Genomic DNA, 24,138 nt, shown 5'->3' on the forward strand with positions numbered 1-24,138 from the left:
AAGGATAGGCACAGACTTGACTTAGACAAAAAGAAAATATGTATAAGGACGACTTGTTTTGCCAGGTGGAGGGAGAAAAAGTGGAGAAACAGCCAGCAGCTACAATGAGAGACAGATCAAATGATAAATCCTAATGTTTTAACTAAAATGTGCTAAAGGATTAGTATCTGCAGAATATTTTGATGTTAGCAAAGGAATGATAGGTAATTATCGTATACTATGGATTATTTTAAAAGAATCTTTTGAAGTGAACTAGGTGTTATCTCCCATTTCAATGACATTGCCACAAAGTACCCTGCTTTGAATATCAATGCATTCAATAAATTCAAGATATGTTAAAGGCGTCTGGTCAACTACTTGAGGCTCTTCCATAAACTTCAGTTTGTTTTCAGCAGACTGGATTACAGCATGGTCACTGATTCTCTATCTGCAGCATATCTCTTTATGTTCATGGGAAAACTATTTGGAATGAGCTCCACAAGTTGTGGAATAGGAAGAAAAGTAGGGTGAACACATATCTATTCTCTTCTACTCATTCTGTGCATTTCAGGTAGCAAAATACCTCTTAAAATACAGATGATTAAGATATTATACCTTCTAAGAGGATTGGAGCGAGGAGTGATAGCACATGGGGCAGGGAGTTTGCCTTGCACACAGCCGACCCAGGTTCGATTCTTCCGTCCCTCTCAGAAAACCCAGCAAGCTAGTGAGAGTATCCCACCCGCACAGTAGAGCCTGGCAAGCTACCCGTGGTGTATTTGATATGCCAAAAACAGTAACAACAAGTCTCACAATGGAGACATTACTGGTGTCCACTGAAGAAAATCCACGAACAACTGGACAACGGTGCTACAGTGTTATTAATTATCACTAAAACAAAAAGTCGTACTACTGAATGAGGGAAAATCACACATCAAACATCTCTTCCAGATAAAACTCAACAAAATTGTCAAAATTTGGGAAGAGGAGGATCAGAGCGATAGTACAGTGAGTAGGATGTTTACCTTGCATGTGGCCAACTCTGGGTTAGATCCCTGATATCCCATACTGTCCCCCATACTGTCCCCGATTTGCTCGAGCAAATCGATGAACAATAGGACGACAGTGCTACAGTGCTACCTTCTAAGAAAATTAAAGGCTTTCCTGTTCCAATAGTTTCTTGTTCAAAAGGCACCATTTTGGACTTGGGAGAAGTTAAAATTAGGGCTATGGGGTTGGAGGAAAGGCACTTGCCTTGCACACAGTCAACACGGTTGAATCCCTGGTAGGTTCTTTGAGCACTGGCAGGAGTGATCCCTGAGAAGGGAGCCAGGAATCAGCCCAGAGCACCACCAGGTGTGGCCAAAACCCAGAAACAAAGCAAATAAATAAGTAGGATTATCTGCAGGAAAGCAGAAAATATTCTTTACATTTCTGGTCCCAATTGCACAGACCCATTCTCAAGAGAAAAAAAGTTTAAATCTTCCCGTTCATTTAATTAAATGGGTAATTAGTTACAGAAATCTTCATGGCTAACAGAGATAAGACTTGTTTTTTCACAGGGTTTGGTACCCAAGCTTTGTAAATCTAACTAAAGTCCCCGAGCAAAGAAAATCTATCTAATCAGCCCTTACACAGTCTCTAAATACTCCCCCCTGAGTTTTTCTCTCCCTCCATAAATAATTCACAAGTTTCCCTATCACTAGGATACAAACTCCATTTTCTCAATCCTTCCTTCTGTGGGTTTCAATAAGCCATTCTGGCTGCAATCTTCTGTGAAGGCTTCTCCGGAGTTTGCACTACACCTTCTGGGAGATTTGCAAGGCTGTTACACTGACTTCCAAGACCATAGTGAATTGCTTCCCGGTGACTTTACTCTAACAATACTGTACATTTGCTTTCACCTCAGCTTCTGGAAGCGTTCCAGGCAGGGTCTGTGTTTACGTCAGCAGGGCTGATTCAAAACACCACCTCTGGGGTTTTAAACAGGCTTTGAAACCCATTCCTGAACTCAGCTCAGCTGAGGTCAATAGGAGGCCTTCCAGTAAATCTGTTACTCTGCTCTGTCATTCTCCTTGTTGTGGAGGGGGGGACTGATTTCCTTTCGGCTCATCTCAAACTATTTTGTTACTTTTCCCCCTGAAACCCTGCTCTCATCTGGGCTAATAGAGCCTTACAGTATGATAGCCATTGTTTTCAGCATTGCTTATCTTTAAAGATTCCCAGAGCTTGGGTAAACTGTTCTAGTTTCCATCTGATTTTTTTTCCTTTCTCTTTAGGATCAGAAGAATAAAGTCCTTTGTTTCTATTTTCAGATCTAAACACATGTCTTATCTTGCTAAACTTGTCTTTGATTAGCACAGAAGCAATCCAATTAATCCCATGGTTTAGACTTTAACAAGAACCTTACAAAATCTGTAAAAGAGGATATGCACAAAGGTAGGAGAACTCTAGGGGCTATCAAAGATTATAGAGGATAAAACTTAAAAGCAATTTTTAGGACAAATAGGACAGAAGTTAAGGCACTTGCTATGCACACAGTTGGCCCCAGTTCAATCCCCAGCACTGCAGAGTCCCATGAGCACCTCCAGGAGTGACCCCTGAACCCAGAGCCATGACGGTAAACCATGGGCACCACCCGAGAGCCACCAGAGTAACCTCCCTCCCCAATTTCTATAGAAAACACAAATTTCTTATTTCCTTCAAGAGTTCAAGTCTCCCTAGTTAGTAATCTTCATCAAAGCAGGGAAGTACTGAATTAATTTTATAAACAAATGAACAAATCAAACTTGCTACATCCTAGACATCATGCTGGAATCTCAGACTCATCACCATCGCCCGTTGTTTTGCTTACCTCCCTCTGGAAACTGAGGTAAAATGAGATCATAATAATCCCATACTCCCTCCTTCTCCTACATCTTACAAATAGGCAACAATTTTTCTACTTCTCGCTCTAAAAGAGGACCAACGTCGACTTTTACCTTGTAGTATGAAAAATACCAATAATATGACTGGAAAATGACTATGAAGATCCAATATATAGAGTTGATACTATTTACATTCTGAGGTAAGTGATTCTAATCTCCAATAAAGGAAAGGCAATGCCAGGAACACATGACATGGACCTGTCCTAACACTTCCCCTTTCCTCTGAAATATAACACAAAGAACAAGTCATAGAATAAAAATTAAACAAAAGACAAAGTAAGCAGTCATGGCCAGAGCTGATAATAGTACTCCAAAATGATTCATCCATTCTGTGGATTCCAGACCACAGGGTGAGCAAGCCTTTGTGTACCCTGCAGTAGGCCCTCTGCTTGCTCATAACCAGATGGTTCCTTGGCTGGTAGAGTCCACGCTGACACAGGCCGATTATTCAGACAACAGCCAGAGCAGAGAAAGAGGCAAGGGCCAGGACAAAATCGGAGAAAAATGGTCCTGAGCAGTCCATGCACACCCCTTGGCGGAACAGGGCCAGTACAGAGGCAAGCTCCACCCTGTTGCCAGCCAGCCCTCAGGTTGACCCCCTCTGTCCCATCACGGACTTTCGTAGCCAGCCCATACTGAAAAGGGCTGCCTGTCCTCAGTAGATGCTTCCAAATCATATAATTCTCTGGAAGACAGACCGGACTAATTTTTAAAGGCTAATACCAGCTACGAAGCAGGTATTAGAAGTAAAAAAAAAAAAAAAAAAAAAGTAAACATTCATTTTTATCTACTAAGACCCCATCTTAACTACTCTTCCGGAATCAGTCACAGGGTTTATCTATTTCTTCCCGTATTTGAGCATTAGAAACTTAACATCTAAATCACAAGACCTTTGAAAGGTTAAAAAATTAGTTTCCTATCACTTAGCATTGTGTACCAGTAGATTACCATAGGTAGCACCAAATACACTCACTAATGGGATTTTGTTGTTGTTTTACCAACAATAGGTTCTCTTCTTTCCTCTTTCAAAGAAAAGAGTCAACTGTTCTACAGTGGCAAGAGGTCTGTAGTCTGATTTAGGAAGTGCTCTGAGTCTTACCTTTCTGCAGGTTACAAGCGTCAGCAAGACTGTTCCTGCCCCAAAAGAGTAGGTGTCCTCAGGGCCCAGAGGTGGGAAATGCATGAGCATCCTGAGCTCACCTTCATCCCCCACCCTCAGAGCCTGCCTCCCCCTCCACCACGAACAGCTGCCAGCTCCAGCCTTAAGGGACCAGAGGAACAAAGGGCAGAGCAGTTTCTCCAAGTGCAAGGCAATTCCCACTGCACAGAGGCTATTTAAAGAGGTGCTGCCTCTGAGCTTTCCTGTTTGTGTCCCAGCTCACATTTTCATCCACTTCCTAAGGAAGGCTGCAAAGTGCAATCAGTCTCGTGAAGACTACAGTTTACAAAATCTATGCAGGGGGCAACAAGCAGTTTTAGAAAGCTTGCCTTTCTTCCTTCTACTAGGCAGGTAGGAGGCTTTACTGCAAATATTTTATAAGCAAAACAAAAAATAAAATCCAAAACTATCTTTCATTTATTTATTTTGCTTTTTGGGTCACACCTGGCAAGGCACAGGGGTTACTCCTGGCTCTGCACTCAGGAATTATCCCTGGTGGTGCTCAGGGGACCATATGGGATGCTAGGAATCGAACCCGGGTCAGCCGCGTACAAATGCCCTACCCCCTATGCTATCACTCCAGCCCCAAAACTATCTTTCATGGCTTAATGAAACATTACTAATGAAAAGTCTTTTTGTTTTGTTTCGTGTTGGAGTTTGTTTGTTTTTGAAATAGGGGTCACTCCGGGCAGCAGCGCTTGGGGAGGAAGGGGGAGGAGGGGCACATCAGAGCTCCATTAGGCAATGTGGTGCTCCTAGACCCTTTAAAGGCATGTGCTCTTAGCAACAGAGCTAGCTTCCTAGCCCTGTCTCCTCCCCCCAGTATTTAACCTGAAATATAGAAATAATGTGTGGACAATTAACCCAAAAACATAGTGAGTAATAATGCAGAGAAAATCTGTGACTTATGATTTAGGCAAAGGTTTGATTTATAAAACTTGTCATTTACTGGTTTGAACTAAAGGAGCTTGCTGAAACTCTCAATCTCAGCCCAAATGGTGCTCTGACACATCAACCAAATGGCCAGTTGGTGAAAAACCATCAGGAATGGTCTTTGGGTCCTTTGTTCATGGCCTGGAGCCTCCAAGTCCCCATCAAGGGATCAAACATTGACTGTTCTCTCTAAAATTGTATTATGTGGACATATGCTTGTGTATTGTCTACCAGTTTTGCTCATACTGAGGTTATGGGAGAACCATATACTTAATTGGTAATGCTAATTTAATATTCCTAGCACCAATAACAGCTCTTGGCACATATTACATGCAATAAATACCTGTTAAGCAAATCAATAGATAAGTGCACAATTTCAGTGAAATATACCCTGCAAAATATACTTATTGAATTAGTGAAAGAATACAGTTATCTATAGAAACATCCTAAGAAAAATATTCACTACAATAATTTTTAGACAAGCTGGAAATGATTTTTGAAAGTATGACATATCTTTTGTTTGATCATTCTATTAAAATATACTAAAATGTTCAATGTACAAGTTTCTTGTAGTACGAATATTAGGTATGATTACCTACATAAATAAATGGCTAAAAAGGGTGATGGTAGTTATCTAAAATCCTTCCTCAGACCTCTTTGTTCTACTGTACTTTAAGTCATAATTTGGTGATAGTTAAGTTTGATAAGAAATCATTGATTTGTTTAAGAGCATAACCCTGACAAGGTTAAAGATGTGTGTCGCTCTCAGGTTCCAACTACTAATGTCTAATACAGTGTAACAAAGTGTCGGGAGAGAGAACAGTCTTTGGGAACTGAAAACAATTGGTTTACTTTGGAATTCTCACTTTATGGCCTGAATCCAATTCAGGTCAATTCAGGCCATTAGAGACTGAAAATCAATTTTTTGAAAGGCTGCTAATTAATCCATTATGTACAAGGAAGATTGCAACTCCAGTGGATATTTGTCCATTTTATAAAATGACCAAGAGAAGAAAGATGCTCAATCTTAAAAGGTCATGTGAAACCTTAGTCCCTTTTCTAAAAATTTCTCTTGCTTTGCTTGAGAGCTTAGGACCTGCCATGTATCCCTTCCCTGACTGCTCTGAATTTCCACATGAGAGACAGAACAAAAGATATTCTACTACAGTTATTTTTGCATGCATTAAAAATGGAAAATAAAGACTCAAAGTTGCTCACTCTGAATGAAGTCATTTTAGTTGCAAAATACAAGGAAGTATTTCTTAATCACTGAACCTGAACATTTTATAGCCCTTGGCCAATGAAAAAGAATCTACCCCATGGAACAGAGAGTGAGGGTCAGATAAAAAAGAATGTTACTACTTTAACAATAATCTATTCCCTACGTTTTTCAAGTTGTAAGGTTTCTGACACTTCCACCCTGCATCCCCACCCGCTCTCCTCTTACAGTTTCTCCCATCTAGAGGTCTAGTCAATTGAACAATCAAATATTCCAAAACATGATTTTTGACAGCTTCCAGAAGACAGGCTGTACAATCTTACACACAGCTTCTGGCCTGACAAATAACCGTCTGCACGGAACTTGTGAGCTCGACTATGAGGTTATCAGATAGCGCTTCCCTGCCGCCCAGAGCAAGCACGTTTGAATCTGGGAGGCACGGGGAAGGGGGACAAATTATGGAAACTGTTATTTGATAATCAAGTTTGCTTTTTTTTTTTTTTTTAACTGCTGTAAGAAGAACTCTGGAAGTGCCCAGGCAGCAAGCTGACATTCTCCCCTGGGTATCACAGCCACCAACTATTCCCTGTAGAACAGCCTTACTGCCCCAGTTACTGACAGACTTAAGATATTGCTATGCTTTTTGTTAATAAATAAAAAAGGGAGCCTCTTATGCTATTTTTATCATTCTTTGAGCCTATACTTTTTTTTGCAAAGCACGACATTTTTTATTGAAACTTATTAAGGAAGTATTTAGAAAGATATAAAGGGAAAGAAAGAGAGAAGTATCTTTAAAAAGAGAATACGAACTTCTCCAAAGTGGAAATGGGTTGAGCAAAGAAACACACCCCAGTAAGCGACTTACATGTTAGAGGGAGAACATGGGCTTGAAAAAAATGAAGGAGTGACATTTTAATATTTATTTAAGATTCAGAAATGTGTAGAAATCATCTTGAAGGCACTTTTTAGGTAGATGAAAAGGGAAAAAAATAGTATATAGAACCAGTTTGCTGAGCTATATCATTATTAGATATGCATACCATGCAACAGAATAATAACGAATGTTTCTTTTTTGTCATTTGTTCTTTTTAGAAAGACAGCTGATTTCCTGTCAGCTGACTCTTGTAACTATGATTAGTTAGAAATATAATGAGTAAAATGAATTTACATTAAAAGTTACGTAATCATCCCCAGAAGAGTGTAATATGAGGGAAAGTTAATTATGAGCACCCAGGACTATTTTTTTTTTCTAATTTAGAAATAAAGGAGAGAACATTTGACCCTCTTCTTTTTTTTTTTTTGCTTTTTGGGTCACACCTGGCGATGCACAGGGGTTACTCCTGGCTCTGCACTCAGGAATCACCCCTGGCCGTGCTCAGGGGACCATATGGGATGCTGGGATTCGAACCCGGGTCGGCCGCGTGCAAGGCAAACGCCCTACCCGCTGTGCTATCGCTCCAGCCCCGACCCTCTTCTTAAGTCTACAAACTTGCTCTGCTTGAAAGAAACAGGTTGTACATTGTTCCTATTCTCAACTAATTAAAAATGTTCTATTCTCAAACAACTCACTGGTATCAAAGGCAAGGAAATAAGAACATAGGCACAAATTCTGTCTTTGTCACTTCCATGTTATATGGTCTTGGGTAAATTTCTGAGTCTCTCTAAGCCTCTCTTCCACATGAATGAAATAAAGGTTTCTCATTTCTCATACTAGTAGCTGCAGAGAGTCAAGATGAAATTTTCATGAATTTATGAATTCAACTGCCTGAAGATCCTGCCTGGCTTTGGAAGGCCTCTGTAAATACTGGCAATGAATGGGAAGGAGGAGAGAGAAAATCTACTTAAATTCTTGGAGACATTCAAAGACTATTCTATCCATGAATAAGAGAACTCTCCAGTCAAGAAAGTGCTCTCTTGGACTAGTTTAATATATAGGCTGCCCCTGACTTCCATGAAAAATGACTGGGGAAAGAAGCCCTGCCAGGAAGTTTCGCCACAGTCACATCATACCTCCTAATGCCACTGCCCCCTCATCTTTTGGAATTCCTGACTGTGAAGTCCTTGTCTGGTTTCAGCCTTTGCCAAGCCAGGGCATAGCAAATGAGTCATCTTGGGTTCTCTTATCTCCTTCCTTCAAAATTGTTTCTCAAAACCAAATGTCTTGAAGGCTGGACTACAATCCAGGGGAAAACATCCCAAATATTCATACTGACTGCAATTTCTGTTTCTAGTCATGATGGAGATATTGACTCTAGATTGTTGCTTGCTCACCACCCTCCACCCCCCACACACAATTAACTGTTAAACTGGATAAGATATGTGAGAAACTATAGATATTAAGCTAAAAGGAAGCACAAGGCAGGATCATCCCCAAGATAATGGATCAACTGAGGCAAGCCCTACAGTTACATTTGGCTGGTGCATATTTCAGACTGTCTGTGCACTGATTGGAAATTGAAAAACACTGGAGTCTCGCTGAATTAAGGGTCACAGAGTGAAGTTCACAGAGGCCAAGGCAAAAAAGAATTTTCCAGGAAAAGTACCAGACAGGAAGGAGCTATGCAGACAAAAAACTCAATACATCATAATAGGGGTCTTCTTGCATTCACTGATGAACTGCAGTATTTACCGACCGAAGAACTCCATACACAGGGCCAGCTTCTTAACACTGGAAAAAGACCAAATGAAGACTGAAGTGAAAGAATTCCTAGCTCTTCTGGAGCAGGGTTTTTAAACTATTTTTACTTGAAACCCCTTTTCATCCAAGATATTTTTACACAATTCTGAGTATACAGTTATATAAAATAGGTATATAAATCAAACATTCACTGATAATAAATAATTTTTAAAAATATGCATTTATTTATTTTGGCTTTGGGGCCAAAGTAATGGTGCTCAGGGCTTATTCCTGGCCCTACACTCAGGAATCACACTTGCTTGGGGAACCCTAAGTGGTACCAGGATTGAACCTGAGTCAACTTCACTCAGGTGTAAACCCTGTATTTCCTCTCTTGTCCAGGAAAATTATTTTATGACATCTTTTTTTTTTTAAGTTATGCAACCTTATATGGGGTCATGAACCACAGTTTAAGAAATTATGTCCCCAGGGATTAGGTGATAACTGAGCTTTTATTAGACAAAATAGAAAGATTTTGTTGTTCAACTAGAGCTTTGAGTTACATCATCAGAACATTTTTTATAGGATGACACTTTCAAGTTTCAGTTGAGCAGTGGGCAGATTTAATTGAATAGATACAGAGGAAAAATTTATGCCTGGAGTAAAGAGTATTTTAGACCTTCCCTAACAAATATTTTCAGAAAAGAACAACAAAACTTTGAACTCATGAACAACAAAACCCACCCAACAAAATCATCCACCTAAAAGCATAAATCTAGGATTCAATAATAATAAAAAAATTAAGTGAAAAGAAGTCGGAAAGAAAAACAGAACAGACTCAGGGAAACAAATGATAATAGAAATTGAGAAATATCTGAAGTGGAAAATCTATATCATTGTCAAGACATTTAATTATTACAGGAGATAAGCCATTTAAACAAAGATGACAAAGCAAACAAAATGAGACAGAAAGTACCCAAATAGGAGCACTCAGGGGAATAACTTGACCAGCAAAAAGGAAAGTGCCTCAGGAACTTGATCATATATTTTACTAAGTTCTATGATGGGTACTGGGGGATAATGGTTATATAAAGAAACAAAGGTTATATTTTTTCCCAAGTTGATAAAAATTGCAAGCCAGAAATTCAAGAAACTATTGATGACACCCGCAAAAGATAATACAACCAGGAATGTCATGATGCTATAACAAACAATAAAAGAAAACAAAGATAAAAAATATCAAAAACAGCAGAGTGGAAAAAAATGGATGCATTATGGAATGAGAAGACGATGACAACTACATCAGAAACAGCACAAGCAAAGTCCTATAAGGATACCCATGACATTCTTCAAAGAAATGGATCAAATACTCCTGAAATTCATATGGAACAACAAACCCCCATGAATAGTCAAAGCAATTATTGGGAAAAAGAAGATGGGAGGCATCACCCTCCCCAACTTCAAACTCTACAACAAAGCAGTAACAATTAGAACAGCATGATACTGGAACAAAGGCAGAGTCACAGACCAATGGAACAGGATAGAATATCCTTACACACAACCCCAAATATATGAATATCTAATCTTTGATAAGGGAGCAAGAAATGTGAACTTGAACAAGGAAAGCCTCTTTAACAAATGGTGCTGGTATAACTGGACAACCGCATGCAAAAAAAATGGGCTTTAACTTTGGCCTAACACCATACAAAAAAGTTAGATCAGAATGGATTAAAGACCTCAACATCAGACCAGAATCCATTAGGTACATTGAAGACAAGGTCTGCAAAACCTTTCACAATATTGTAGCTAAAGGTATCTTTAAAGATGACACAGTACTGACCATCTAAGAGGAAACAGAGGCAAACAAATGGAACTATATTAAACTAACAAGCTTCTGCACCTCAAAAGATACAGTGACCAAAATACAAAGACAATCTACAGAACAGGAAAGGATATTCACCCAATACGCATCTAATAAGGGGTTGATGTCAAAGATATGTAAGGCACTGGTTGAACTCTACAAGAAGAGTTCTACAAACATCCAACCCCATCAGAAAATGGGGCGATGAAATGAACAGAAACTTTCTCAAAGAAGAAATACAAATGGCCAAAAGGCACATGAAAAAATGCTCTTCATCACTAATCATCAGGGAGATGCAGATCAAAACAATTATGAGATATCACCTTACACCACAGAGACTGGCACACATCCAAAAGAATAAAAGCAACTGGTGTTGGCATGGATGTGGGGAGTTAGGGACCCTTCTTCACTGCTGGCGGAATGCTGACTGGTTCAGCCCTCTTGGAAAACAGTATGGACGCTTCTCAAAAAATTAGAAATTGAGCTCCCATTTGACCCAGCCATACCACGTCTGGGAATATATACTGAAGATGCAAAAAAAAGTATATTCGAAATGACATCTGCACTTGTATGTTCATTGCAGCACTATATACAACAGGCAGAATCTGGGGGAAAAAAAAAAACGAGTGCTCAAGAACAGATGACTGGCTAAGGAAACTTTGGTACATCTACACAATGGAATACTATGCAACTGTTAGATAAGATGAAATCATGAAATTTGCATATAAGTGGATCCACATGGAAAGTATCATGCTAAGTGAAATGAGTCATAAAGAGAGGGAGAGACACAGAAAGATTGCACTTATCTGTGGAATATAAAGTAACAGAATGGGAGACTAACACCCAAAAATAGTTGAGATAAATACCAGAAAGTTTGCTCCATGGTTTGGAAGCCGGTCGCACATGCTGGGGGAAAAGGCAGCTCAGATAGAGAAGGGAACACCAAATAAAGGAGGTCTGGAGGACCCGCTTGGGTGGGAGATGCATGCTGAAAATAGACTATAGACCGAACACGATGGCCACTCAACACCTCTACTGCAAACCACAGCACCCAAAAGGAGAGAGAGAATAAAAGGGAATGCCCTGCCACAGAGGCAGGGTGGGGGTGGTGGAAGGGATACTAGGATCATTGGTGGTGGAGAATGGGCACGGGTGGAGGAATGGGTACTCGATCATTGTATAACTGAAAAGCAAGCACGAGAGTCTGTAAGTCTACAACTGTAGTTCATGGTGATTCACAAATAAAAAAAATTTTAAAAGAAAGAAAGAAAAAAACAGCACAAGCAAAGAAAGCATGGTAGAGTGGCAGTGAAGGAAAAATTCAGAAAGAAACTGGGGAGCTGGACTAGAATTTTATATCCTGTGAAAAATTCCTTCAAGAGGGAAGACTAAAAAGCACAGAGTTCATGGATGGTGGATACACAGAACAATAAAAGTTAAGAGTATACACAATGGAAACTTGTAACTACAACATCAAAAAGCAAAAAAGTGTAGAAATGTGTAGTTATGTGGGTACTGGTAAGAGAAACTACTTCTGTATTATTTATTTATTGGGGGAGGGGGCATGGCCCCACAGGGGTATTTGGGCCAAATCTGAAGGTGTTCAGTATATTCCCGGCTCTGTGATCAGGACTGATCCATGATGCTGCTCAGGGGCCAGGCAGGGTGCTGGGGACCGACACAGGCCAGGCCTATGGAAGACACCGGCCTTCTCTCCCAGACTATCTCTCTGGTCCTCCTCCCCCTTTTATTTCTCTAAAATAAAATTAAGTAAAGCAAAAGTAACAGTGTATTTTAAGTTTTTTGCAAATAAAATGTAACCCTCTGAATTACCTTTCCACCGTATCTGAACACTGGTCTTGGTGGTCACCAAAGGTGAATAGTAATACTGAGGCTGGCCTCACAGAAGAAAAAATACAGTGTATAACAGAAATATCATAAAAATAAGGAAGATAAAAACATAAATTTAAAGTTATTTCCATGCAAATGAAGCCATAGAATAGTATCTGAAAATGGCATGTCATAAGATAGACTGTCATACTGTGAATTCAAGTGACCTCTGAAATTAACAAGCAAAGAGGTATATTATAAAGCAAAAGGGAAGGACACTAAAATGTGTTCTCAGTAATCCAAAAGAAGGGAAGAGAAAGAGAACATGTGCAATACCCAGAAAACACGGAGCATGAGAGTAGATGAACCCATCCTATGTGCTATTTATGCAAAACACTTCAATGATTAAAAACAGAGTAAAAGTAAATAGGTGGATTAATATGGAAAGTATCATGTTAAGTTAAATGAGTCAGAAAGAGAGGGATAGACATAGAAAGATTGCACTCATTTGTGGAATATAAAGTAACAGAATGGGAGATTAACACCCAAGAACAGTAGAGATAAGTACCAGAAGGCTTGCTCCACAGCTTAGAAGCTGGCCTTGAATGCTGGGGGGAAAGGCAGCTCAGATAGAGAAGGGACCACCAAGTAAAGGGTGCTAGGAGGGCCCACTAGGGATGGGAGATGCTGGGTGAAAGTAGATTATAGACCGAACATGATGGCCACTTAATACCTCTACTGCAAACCACAACACCCAAAAGAAGAGAGAGAGCAAAAGGGAATGCCCTGCCACAGAGGTGGGGTGGGGTGGGGGGGAGGATAAGGTGGGGATGGTGGGAGGGATGCTGGGAGCATTGGTAGTAGAAAATGGCACTCGTGGAGGAATGGGCACTCGACCATTGTGTGACTGAAGCTCAAGCACAAAAGTTTGTAAGTCTGTAACTATATCTCACGGTGATTCACTAATAATTTTTTTTTTAAAGTAAAAGGACGCACGCAGATTCAAACAGTAACATAAGAAAGACCAGGTGCTTATGTTAATTCAGACAAAGTAGATTTCTGTGCCTACTGGAGCAGATATCAACAATCAGTCAGAGTTTCAAGGAATTTCTTATAGGAAACACTCATGAGAAAGCAAAGTGAGAAGGTGAGGGCTTCAGACACAGATACAGACCTGATCCAGGTGAAAGGAGGAAAGAAGACAGACTCAGGTGGAGTCTCACCACAACACAGCACTGAGAAAGTCTTGGCCAGGCCTAAGCAAAGCCCCCAGTAGAAATAACTCTGTGGAATGCTCTAGAACCATGTGCCAGGGGCTAGTCTAGCACAGTCACCGCAGGAATATGTGACAGATACTGACAGATACTGACAGAGTGGCATCTGAGGTCATGGACCCAAGTCTATCACTTTGGGGAAGACAAACACACACACACAAACACACACACACACACACACACTCACAAAGGAAAGAAGAAAATTTACAAAAAATAAAACACTGGAATCAACCAAATGCACAAAGACAAAAAGATTAGACTGACATTATTCATGAATAGAAGCACAGAACTCAACAAAACAGCAAATGAACTCTAGTACTAGATGGCAATATTTTGTGTCCAAGTGTCAAAGTTTGTTCCAATAATTAGTGCGAAGTCATTTTTCTGTTGGAGACTTCCAGTGACATGAAGACATTACTTTATAATGGTGATCCAGTTTCAACTCCTACCACAGCCTTCCTGCTTGACATACTGTTATGCTAAGGTGTCACAGTAAAATGACTAGTAATGAGCATTATCTGCCTGTCATTTCAAATGTCACTTGGGTCAGAATATGGCATGTAGTGAGTTCAATGATTGCTTACATATTTGAACTGATTAGAGATTCTTTCATTAGTAAAGTAAATTTTTTAATTAGCCCTGATGAAAAAAGACAAAAAATAAGATATAGAATGACTACATAAGAAGTTGTGATTGATTGGAAATCCAAACCATGTTTAGAAACAATCTAATGGTCTTAGTTTGATCCAATTTGTCAAAGTGCAGATTACAGCTTCCGGAAAGTGGAGTCTTCAATCTCCAGAAGTGAGGTCACCCCAATAGTGTCAAGGCCAACTCAGTCCCAGAGAAGAATCTTTCTCTGGCTGCTTACAGAATGGTTTAGGCTTAAAACAAACAGGTCATTGCCTTAAGCTAGTCTTAAAAAGATTAGAAACAATTTAACAACAAAGATTTCCACCTCCATATCTTATTTGTTTAGTTGGTGGAAACCGTGCTATAGTTTTTCAGTTCTCCCTTAGCACAGTTGTAAACACTGCTATTGCAACAGTAATAATAGCAAAACTAATAATAAGCAAGATTAGCTTCACTTTGATCGATTTCCTGTTCTTTGGTGTGAGTGGTGTAAGATAGGAATTCGGTATTATCGCCCTGCATGTTTCTCCAGTCTGCAAGGCACGACTAGTTAGAGGAGACCTCTTTTTCTCAGTGGGTGTTCTTGTTTCCCTGGTTCAATATTAAATATATGTGTAGAAGTTTAATTTTGGACTCTAATCAGTTCTGTAAGTCTATGTGGCAGTAGTAAACTATTTTATTAATATAGTTGTACAGCAAAACTTGATAGCAGAAAGTATGATACTTTCAGTATTGTTCTTTTGACTCAATGTTATTCTGATCATTTTTGGCCTTTTGAAGCGTCATATGAATTTTCTTCTATATGGGGGGGGGGATTTGGGGCTACATCCTACAGTGCTCAGATACTGACTCTGTGCTCAGTGATTATTCCTGGCAGAGGTCACGGGACCATATGGGATGTTGGGGATCGAACCCAGGTCAGACACGTGCAAGGCAAACATTCTACATGCTGTACTACGGCTCTGGCCCCTTGTTCCCTCAATTTCTATGAAGAATGTCTTTTATAGTTTAATGAGGAGTCATTTGATCTATAGTTCATTTCAGGTGGCAGGGGGATTGTTATCATATTAAATTTTCTAGTCCACAAACAGAAAGTCTATCCATTTATTTGTGTATTTTTCAATTTCTTTAAGACCTAATGCTAGAAAATTCTAGAAGAAAAAAGCAGGGAAGCTCTTAAGACTTTTTTTTTAGTGACACAAAAAAACACAAAGTGAATTCAACAAATGGGACTAAATCAAATTTAAAAACCAATACACTACAAAACAAACAATGAACAAAACAAAAAGTTAACCTCCTGAATTGGGAGAGAAAAGCTTGCAAATCACATATCTGTACAAAAAAATCTATATCCAACAACAACAATAACATATATATATGTATATATATATGCTTTTTGGGTCACACGCAGAAATGCACTGGGGTTATTCCTGGATCATGCACTCAGGAATGACTCCTGGCAGTGCTCAGGGGACCATATAAGATGCTGGAAATCGAACCCGGGTCAGCCGTGTACAAGACAAATGCTTGTACCCGCTATGCTATTGCTCCAGCCTTCACCAGACGATTTCTTAAGTGTAATTGTTTACCTTTACCTAAATCATCATATTCTGTTTCTCTCTTTGGGATTGAGAGTAGCCACTGATGATGTCTGTCTGCGAACTCATGTTTTTACTAGACATTGTAAGGGAATAGCACTATAGCACTGTCACTGTCATCCCATTGTTCATTGATTTGCTCAAGCGGGCACAAGTAACATCTCCATCGTGAGACTTGTTGTTATTGTTTTTGACATATTGAATACGCCTTGGGTAGCTTGCCAGGCTCTTCCATGCGGGCAGGATATTCTCGGTAGCTTGCCAGGCTCTTGGAGAAAGGCGAAGGAATCGAATCTGGGTTGGTTGTGTGCCAGGCAAATGTCCTACTAGCTGTGGATGGGATGTTATTATTATTAACTCAATTATTATTTGAATACTATAAGAAAAATTTCCTCATCAATTTTGTTGCCTGAGGTGTAAACAAGATAATTTTTTTAAACTTTTACTATGATTTTTAAAAGTAAAAAATGTTCTGAGTTTCTTAACTTAAAGGTATTTGTAAATTTCAGTGCATTTCAGTTATTATCCTAATTGAGACTAGGTATAATATTGATTTGTTTCATTTTTGACTAATGAGGCATTATGGATCCTGAATTCACTGTAAGACCCAGTAATAATTAAGCCACAGAGAACTGATGCATACTATAATGAAAATAAACAACAATATTGGTATGCAAATCAAGCTAACCACAAGAGTAGAATAATGCATATTGTAAGTGCAGCAAATCAACAAGTAATAAAGCTTGAATTTATGGAGACGTCAGATATATTCAATTTAAAATGACTAAAACATTTTTAAAAAGATTTGCTTTATTTGTTTTAACTTGGGCTGGAGCGATACCACAGCAGGTAGGGTGTTTGCCTTGCATGCAGCCGACCCGGGTTCCATTCTTCCGCCCCTCTCAGAAAGCCGGGCGAGCTACCAAGAGTATCTCGCCCACACGGTGGAGCCTGGCAAGCTACCCGTGGCGTATTTGATATGCCAAAAACAGTAACAGGAAGTCTCACATGGAGACGTTACTGGTGCCCACTCGAGCAAGTTGATGAGCAACGGGATGACAGTGATACAGTGTTTTAACTTACAGTTCAGGGACTGGTGAGATAGTACAGCAGATAAGGTGCTTGTCCTGTACATGGCCCACTTGGGTTCAAGCCCCAGCACTACATATGGTTCCCTGAGCCCTGCCAGGAGTGTCCCTGAACTCAGCTAGGAGTAGACCTTGACTACAGCCTGATGCAGTCAAAGGCCAATAAAATAAAACAAACTTCTAAAATTAAAGGAAAAAACAAACCTTTCAGTTGATAAGCTCTGAGTGATTCTATAGTAGATTATATATACAATCTGGCAAAGAGTCTCTTGCCCGCACACCTGGCTGTCTTCCCTGGGGCCCCTCGGAGGGGATGGGCTCCAGCTTCCCTCCCCACCCTGAGCAGAGCTCCCGGTGGCCCAAGACCACTGGAACCTAGCTACAGCCATGCTCGAGGCCCCTCTCCACACATTCGAACAGGCCTCATGCATGAAGGTACCGGCAGAGGAACCCAGGTGTGTGTAATCCCATCAATGGCCAACATCCAGAGAGAGACTTAAAAGCAAGCTCTCAGAAGCCTACTTCTCCCTCTAGGAGAAACTGGCAATCTTCTGAGAGTTTCCTGCCCCCATGGATTAGCCTTGCAAGCTCACATGCAAAATCCAGTAACAAGCTGGATCTCATTCCCCTGACCCTGAAGAGCCCCCAGTGCAACATCGCTAGGAGGGCCAAGTCCAATACGGACTTCTAAGATCTCAGGGAAAGGACGAAATGAGATGTTACTGAGCCCGCCCGAGAAATCGGTGGTTAACAGGATATCGTGATGGTGATCGTGATATACATTCTGGAGATGGACATGAAAAGACAAACTTGTCAATATGACCTATATGATGCTACATGTTGATAAAGGATGGTTACAACTTACACTTTCTTCTTACACTCAAATCACAAGCCACATTTCCAATTCTTTTTTTTTCTTTTTTGCTTTTTGGGTTATACCCAGAGATGCACAGGGGTTACTCCTGGTGGCGCTCAGGGGACCATATGGGATGCTGGGAATCAAACCCCGGTCAGCCGCATGCAAGGCAAACACCCTACCTGCTGTGCTACTGCTCCATCCCCACATTTCCAATTCTGATTCACTATTTTTCACATAATAATAAAGCCACAAAAATGATTATTACTTTGTTCATTAAAAAAAGAAATGGATTTGTGCTTACATCATGTATATAAAATTACAAAATTTTGAATGTTTAGTTATTTGTTCAAAATAGTTTATAATTAAGAACCAATCTCCTCTTTGCTTTTACCCTCAGCATTCATCAGTCACTGAATCACTATCATCACTGTCATCCAGTTGCTCATTGATTTGCTCGAGCGGGCACCAGTAACTTCTCCATTGTGAGACTTGTTACTGTTTTTGGCATATCAAATATGCTACGGGTAGCTTGCCAGTTTTTGCCGTGGGGGCGAGATACTCTCAGTAGCTTGCCAGACTCTCTGAGAGGGACAGAGGAATCGAACCCGGGTCGGCTGTGTGCAAGGCAAACACCCTACGTGCTCTGCTATCGCTCCAGCCCTCAGCATTCATGACTATGAAAATTCCCATATAAGAAAGCAGAGAGAACTCATGAACCAGATCCTGGCTAGAGTCATCAAGAGTGACAGATCTAAGTTAACTCTTCTTTTTTTTTTTTTTTTTTTTTCTTTTTGGGTCACACCCAGCGATGCTCAGGGGTTACTCCTGGCTTTGCACTCAGGAATTACTCCTGGCGATGCTTGGGGGGCCATATGGGATGCCGGGGATCGAACCCGGGTCGGCCGCGTGCAAGGCAAACGCCCTACCCGCTGTGCTATCGCTCCGGCCCCTAAGTTAACTCTTCTTTAACCACTTACATCATACAGGATGCAGGATGAAGTCCCTGAGAAACGTAAAAACACCATACTCCACAAATGTTCACCAAATAGTAAAGCCAAAGTAAGCTACAGCCATTAATGGTAATTTAGTTTTCTATGCCAGTATTCTAAGAAAAGTAAGAGACTGCTATTGACGCTGCTGAACATCAAGGTAAAACTAGTGACGATTATATTTTTGTACATCAGCAGGTTCTCTTTAAGCCCATGAGATCTTCCTGGAGTGACAATTATTCCAGACAGACTACTCATCGGTAAACTTGATCTCTGGTAGATCAAGGTACTGTATTTATGAGGCTAAGGCTCATATTGTTAAAAGCCAAACAAGAGTGGTCTTCTATTTACACTATGACTTTCTCCAGAAAAACTGAGATATTTTATCTCCATGTTCTTTTCCTTCCTGTTCCTATTAGCTAACAATATTTGCTCCAGAATAGATAACTAAGGTAATTTTTCAGTAAATGTTACATGATGGCAGTTAAAACAATAGGAGGGGATTAGGGGAGCAGAGAGAGGTCAAGAAGAGATACTGAAGCATGAAAGTCTATAACCGTACCTTATGGTGATATGAAGGAAGGAAGGAAGGAGGGAGGGAGGGAGGGAGGGAGGGAGGGAGGGAGGGAGGAAGGAAGGAAGGAAGGAAGGAAGGAAGGAAGGAAGGAAGGAAGGAAGGAAGGAAGGAAGGAAGGAAGGAAGGAAGGAAGAAGGGAGAGAGGGAGGGGGGGAGGGAGGAAGGAAGGAAGGAAGGAAGGGAGGAAGGAAGGAGAGACTGAGAAGTGAAAGGGTAAAGAAATTTACCTTGAGGCTTGAGTAGACTCGCTGCCATCATATGCCATGCTTCCTTCTAACAGTCTACTGTGGGCAAAGAAGAACAAATTCCCAATCAGCAAAAGTCTGTGAGAACCTCAAGAGCTATTAGAAGTATCAGGTATCAGATGATAGTCTCAAGGGGAAACCAACCATATAACTCCAATTACCAAGTGGTTGTACTGTGGCTCACAAGGATTTCCCTAAGGATAAGGGACCCGAGCTGAGATTGCATGATGCAGCTAGATGCACAGAGTGGTAAATTGAAAGACCAGAGAATCTTAAATGGAGGATCATCGGGGCAAGAGAAAGATTTGTACCACTGAGCGCAATGCACAGGTATCAGTGGCCCTACATGCCATATGAAGGAATTTCTGTCCAACACAGTAATCATTAAAGCAAATCCTAAGCAGAATTTTATTGTCTGTCACTGTCATCCCCTTGCTCATCAATGTGCTTGAGTGTGCACCAGTAATGTCTCCATTGTGAGCCTCATTGTTACTGTTTTTAGCATATCAAATACGCCATAGGTAGCTTGCCAAGCTCTGCCATGTGGGCGAGATACTCAGTACCTAGCTGGGCTCTCTGAGAGGGGCAAAAGAATCGAACCCAGGTTGGCTGCGTGCAAGGCAAATGCCCTACCTGCTGTGCTATCACTCCAGTCCTATTACTGTCTATTTATTTTAACTTTTATTTGTATAAAGCTTACCGAGACAGGGAAATATCAATAAAAATAATCCTCAAGAATCTTGCAATATACTATATTACATATGTGTACAATATATACAACATAGCTCTTTTTTAAAAAAATTGACTTAAGCCAGAGAGATTGTTCAGTGTTAAGGCAACTGGCTTGCACACAGATGACCCAGTTAGCTCCCTGGCACCACCTACAGTTCTCACAGTATCACCAAGAGTGAGCCCTGAAAATGGAGCCAGGAGTAAGCCCTGAGTACCACTGGGTTTGCTCCCCACCTCCAAGAAACAAACAAACAAACAAACAAAAATGGCTTGCTGCAAAGAAAAAATTTAGGACACACATTTATTCATCAAATATTTATTTAAAAAGCTAGACATGAATGCAGGCAGCTAAAACTTTATCAGAGAAAATGAGGACCCTGACACCTGATGAAGCTTAATTCTTAAAGTTTAATTCTAGTGATGATGAGATCCTAAATAAGGGCAACAAAGAAATAATTTTACTATTTAGAACAAATAAAGAGTCAGAAAAATGAGAAAATAATAACTAGGGTTCAGGAAGGTCCTGAGCAGAAGTTTGCAAGCAACTTTGATAAACAAGTTTGCTAAAGACTCAATTAGAAAACAAATTTTGTCTAGTTCTGATTGTTTATAAAATATTGACAGCTTCTGTTTAAATAAGAGAATTACTCTGGATTCATTTATAGGCATTCTTCAAGTTTAATGTCAGGAACAGAGTAATGCAGAAATATCAGCTGTTACTCCTTTTATTGTTTCTGTATACATATATTTCTTCAAATATTCCTTCTTGCAACAGTGATCATTTTAATATTGACTGATGATTTTTTGTTGTACTAATCATATGGCAATAACTCAATGATGGGCAAAAGAAGACAAATGTCACAAGTGTTTTAATTTTAGCTTCTTTCAACTGAAAATGAGAGATTTCTATTTTCAAAAATCCTTATAAAGAGGGAAAAATCCAGATACTCTGCAGCAATTCAGTAAGAGCAGGACAGGGAAATGAGAGGAGTATATATATATGTATATATATTATGTATATGAAAAAGTAGTACTGTGGGACTGGACAGAGAGCTCAATGGGTAGAAGTTTATGCTGTGCATGCAGGAGGCTGGGTTCAAGCTGGCACCACGGGGAGCACTAAACAATGAGTCAGGAATTAACCCTGAATATCATCAGGTGTGCACTCACCACCATGACCACAAGGCAAAATAATTAACTAATATTCCTAACTGCAAACAAACTTTTATATAGACTGTATTATAGGATCAAGATATCAACCCCCCCCCTTTTTTTTTGGAACCAAAAAGTTTGGAAGGAAACTATAGTTACCTAGTTTCCTTCAACAGTACGAGTTCTCCCAAAACAATTACTAGGAACAGAAAAAAGCAAAATGCAAAATGACTTTGGGAGGGAATGCTCTGACTCAGGACGGCAAACGGTTCTTTTTATACAGTAAGCTATGAGGGGTCAGCTCGGACTATTAGCTGCCATGTGACAGTGATTATTAACTCAACTGCATACAGAGGAAGGGCAGTAAGTCACAGGATGACTGCTGCTTTTACGGTGCACTTGTACGAAAGCTTGATTTTATTGTCCCTATTCAAAAGCTCTGAGACTAAGTTTGCAAACAGCAACTTCTTCAACAGGGCACAAAGGACACAGGTCATGAGAGAAGTGCTTGATTATTTAATTACACAGGTATTCAACAAGGAAGAAAAAATAACAGAATCAAGCAGGATTCCCCAGCTATGAAACCAAGTAGTTATATTCCTTACCCCAGTGGTGTCCAACCACTGAGTCACAGACCACTGACAACCCACAGGCCTAGAAAAGTCTAGAAGCCACTTGTCCACTCCTTGGTAATAATGGTAATAACTGCTGATCCATGAGCCCCTGTATGCAGGGCAAGTGCTGGTCCACAGGTGTAAGAACACATTACAGGGTTATGTCTTTAATTTGACGATTAAAAGTAATTAATAGGCATTTTAATTTTTGTTGTATTTATGTTCCTCGGTGTAAGGAAGTTTTCCAGTATAGAAAACGTAACCGGGGCTGGAGCGGTAGTACAGCAGGTAGGGCGTTTGCCTTGCACGTGGCCGACCCAGATTCAATTCCCAGCATCCTATATGGTTCCCCGAGCACCACCAGGAGTAATTCCTGAGTGCATGAGCCAGGAGTAACCCCAGTGCATTGCCGGGTGTGACCCAAAAAGAAAAACAAACAAATAAATAAATATTTTATAAAAAATAAAAAAGAAAACCATAGACTATACACTCATAGAGATATGTGCAATTAAGATGACATGCACAATTAAAATAATAGTAAATATAGTAAAAGCCTCTGTGTGTTAATTAGATGCTAATTGGTGCTGTTTTGCATAATAATTTCCTCCTCAGCATGACCCTATGAAATTGTACTATTACTCTCATTTTACAGATAATGAAATGGGCGCACAGACAGGAAAGTAATTTGTCCACTATTGCAGAGCCAGGCATCTCTTAGAGAATGAGGCACCTAGAAAGGTTAATCAATTTCCCAAATCTGCACAAATAACACTTCTGATGGTTAATGGGGCACAGAGAAGTTAAGTTATTTGCCCAGGATTGAACAGCTAGCCTCTGATGATGTACAGATAGAAGAACTGTAACCCAGCGAGCAAATTACTACTTCTGCTTTCATCTTGTAGGAATTTAAATTTTCACAAGCCTTCTTCTTTTGGGAATGACAATTTTGTCTCTATGAGTATAATAAAATGAACCAAGAAAAATATAACTTGAGAAAACAATAAGTTTGAGTTTTTTCAGCAACAGGTCAAATTGTTAGGATGAAACCTTTTCAATAACACAGGAGCATGTCCCTCCCCAAGGCTACAAGGCCTTTTGCAAACAGTTCAGTAGCAACGTGCAAATTGCTACAGTGAAACATTAGCAGGGCCAAAATGTGTCCAGCACAGATGTCTTAATTCCACTGACTCAAAGGAAAAATAAGTCAGTTTAGCTCCGAAAATATCCCCCACATCTAAGAATAATAAAAAGGTTTCTTTGTTTACAAAACTTTATCTAATAAACCTAATCTGTGAGACGAGAGAAACCATACTTGAGAGGCCAAAGAGGTATTACAGTGGGTAAGGCATTTTGCCCTGCACAGGACCATCTGGGTTCCATCCCAGCACCTCAGCTGACCTCAGTTCCACCTCAGGAGAAAGCTCCCGGATGTCCTCATCACAGCTCTCATTTTACAAGGACATCTTCAGAAGAAGGCTTCATTCTCTGAGAAGCCAGATTATATACTGCCTTGTTCTGGTACAGTAACATACTAGTGACCTTCTTGCTGTTTCTTTATCTAGCACATACCCCATGATGAAATATTTTTTTGTTCTAATCAGGGAAAAATTGATACTTTTTACTAATCCTAAATTCCTAGTGGAAAGAAAAGGTTTTCTGCATCCTCACCAGGTCCTAACAAAATTCAGTGCAGCAATGGGCAAACAAAGGTTTAATGATTGAAACAGTCTACCAAGGAATTTTTTAAAACTTACCTCTCTTTCCATTATTGCGTTATTAGACTAGGTATCAAAAATTTAGATTTTTAATCATTTTGGCTGATAGAGATAAATTAATAAGCTGGGGTCTTTTT

The 24,138-nt window shown here is 40.0% G+C and overlaps 1 protein-coding gene across 3 annotated transcripts in view; it reads right to left on the minus strand.

The window, feature by feature from the left end:
* The window catches only part of ARHGAP28 (Rho GTPase activating protein 28), a 201,751-nt gene that overhangs the window by 138,987 nt on the left and 38,626 nt on the right, over positions 1-24,138 (minus strand). Inside the window, exon 1 of one of the 3 annotated variants that reach the window (XM_055127844.1) lies at positions 19,771-19,824. The exons of the other annotated variants lie outside the window; for them this stretch is intronic. Coding sequence (XP_054983819.1) covers positions 19,771-19,808 — 38 coding nt within the window. The 5' untranslated portion in view covers positions 19,809-19,824. Of the gene's footprint in view, positions 1-19,770; positions 19,825-24,138 lie in introns of those variants that run through there. 3 annotated transcript variants of the gene reach the window in all.

The sequence above is a fragment of the Sorex araneus genome, chromosome 2 (genome assembly GCF_027595985.1).
Source record: "Sorex araneus isolate mSorAra2 chromosome 2, mSorAra2.pri, whole genome shotgun sequence".
In the NCBI taxonomy this organism is placed as follows: domain Eukaryota; kingdom Metazoa; phylum Chordata; class Mammalia; order Eulipotyphla; family Soricidae; genus Sorex; species Sorex araneus.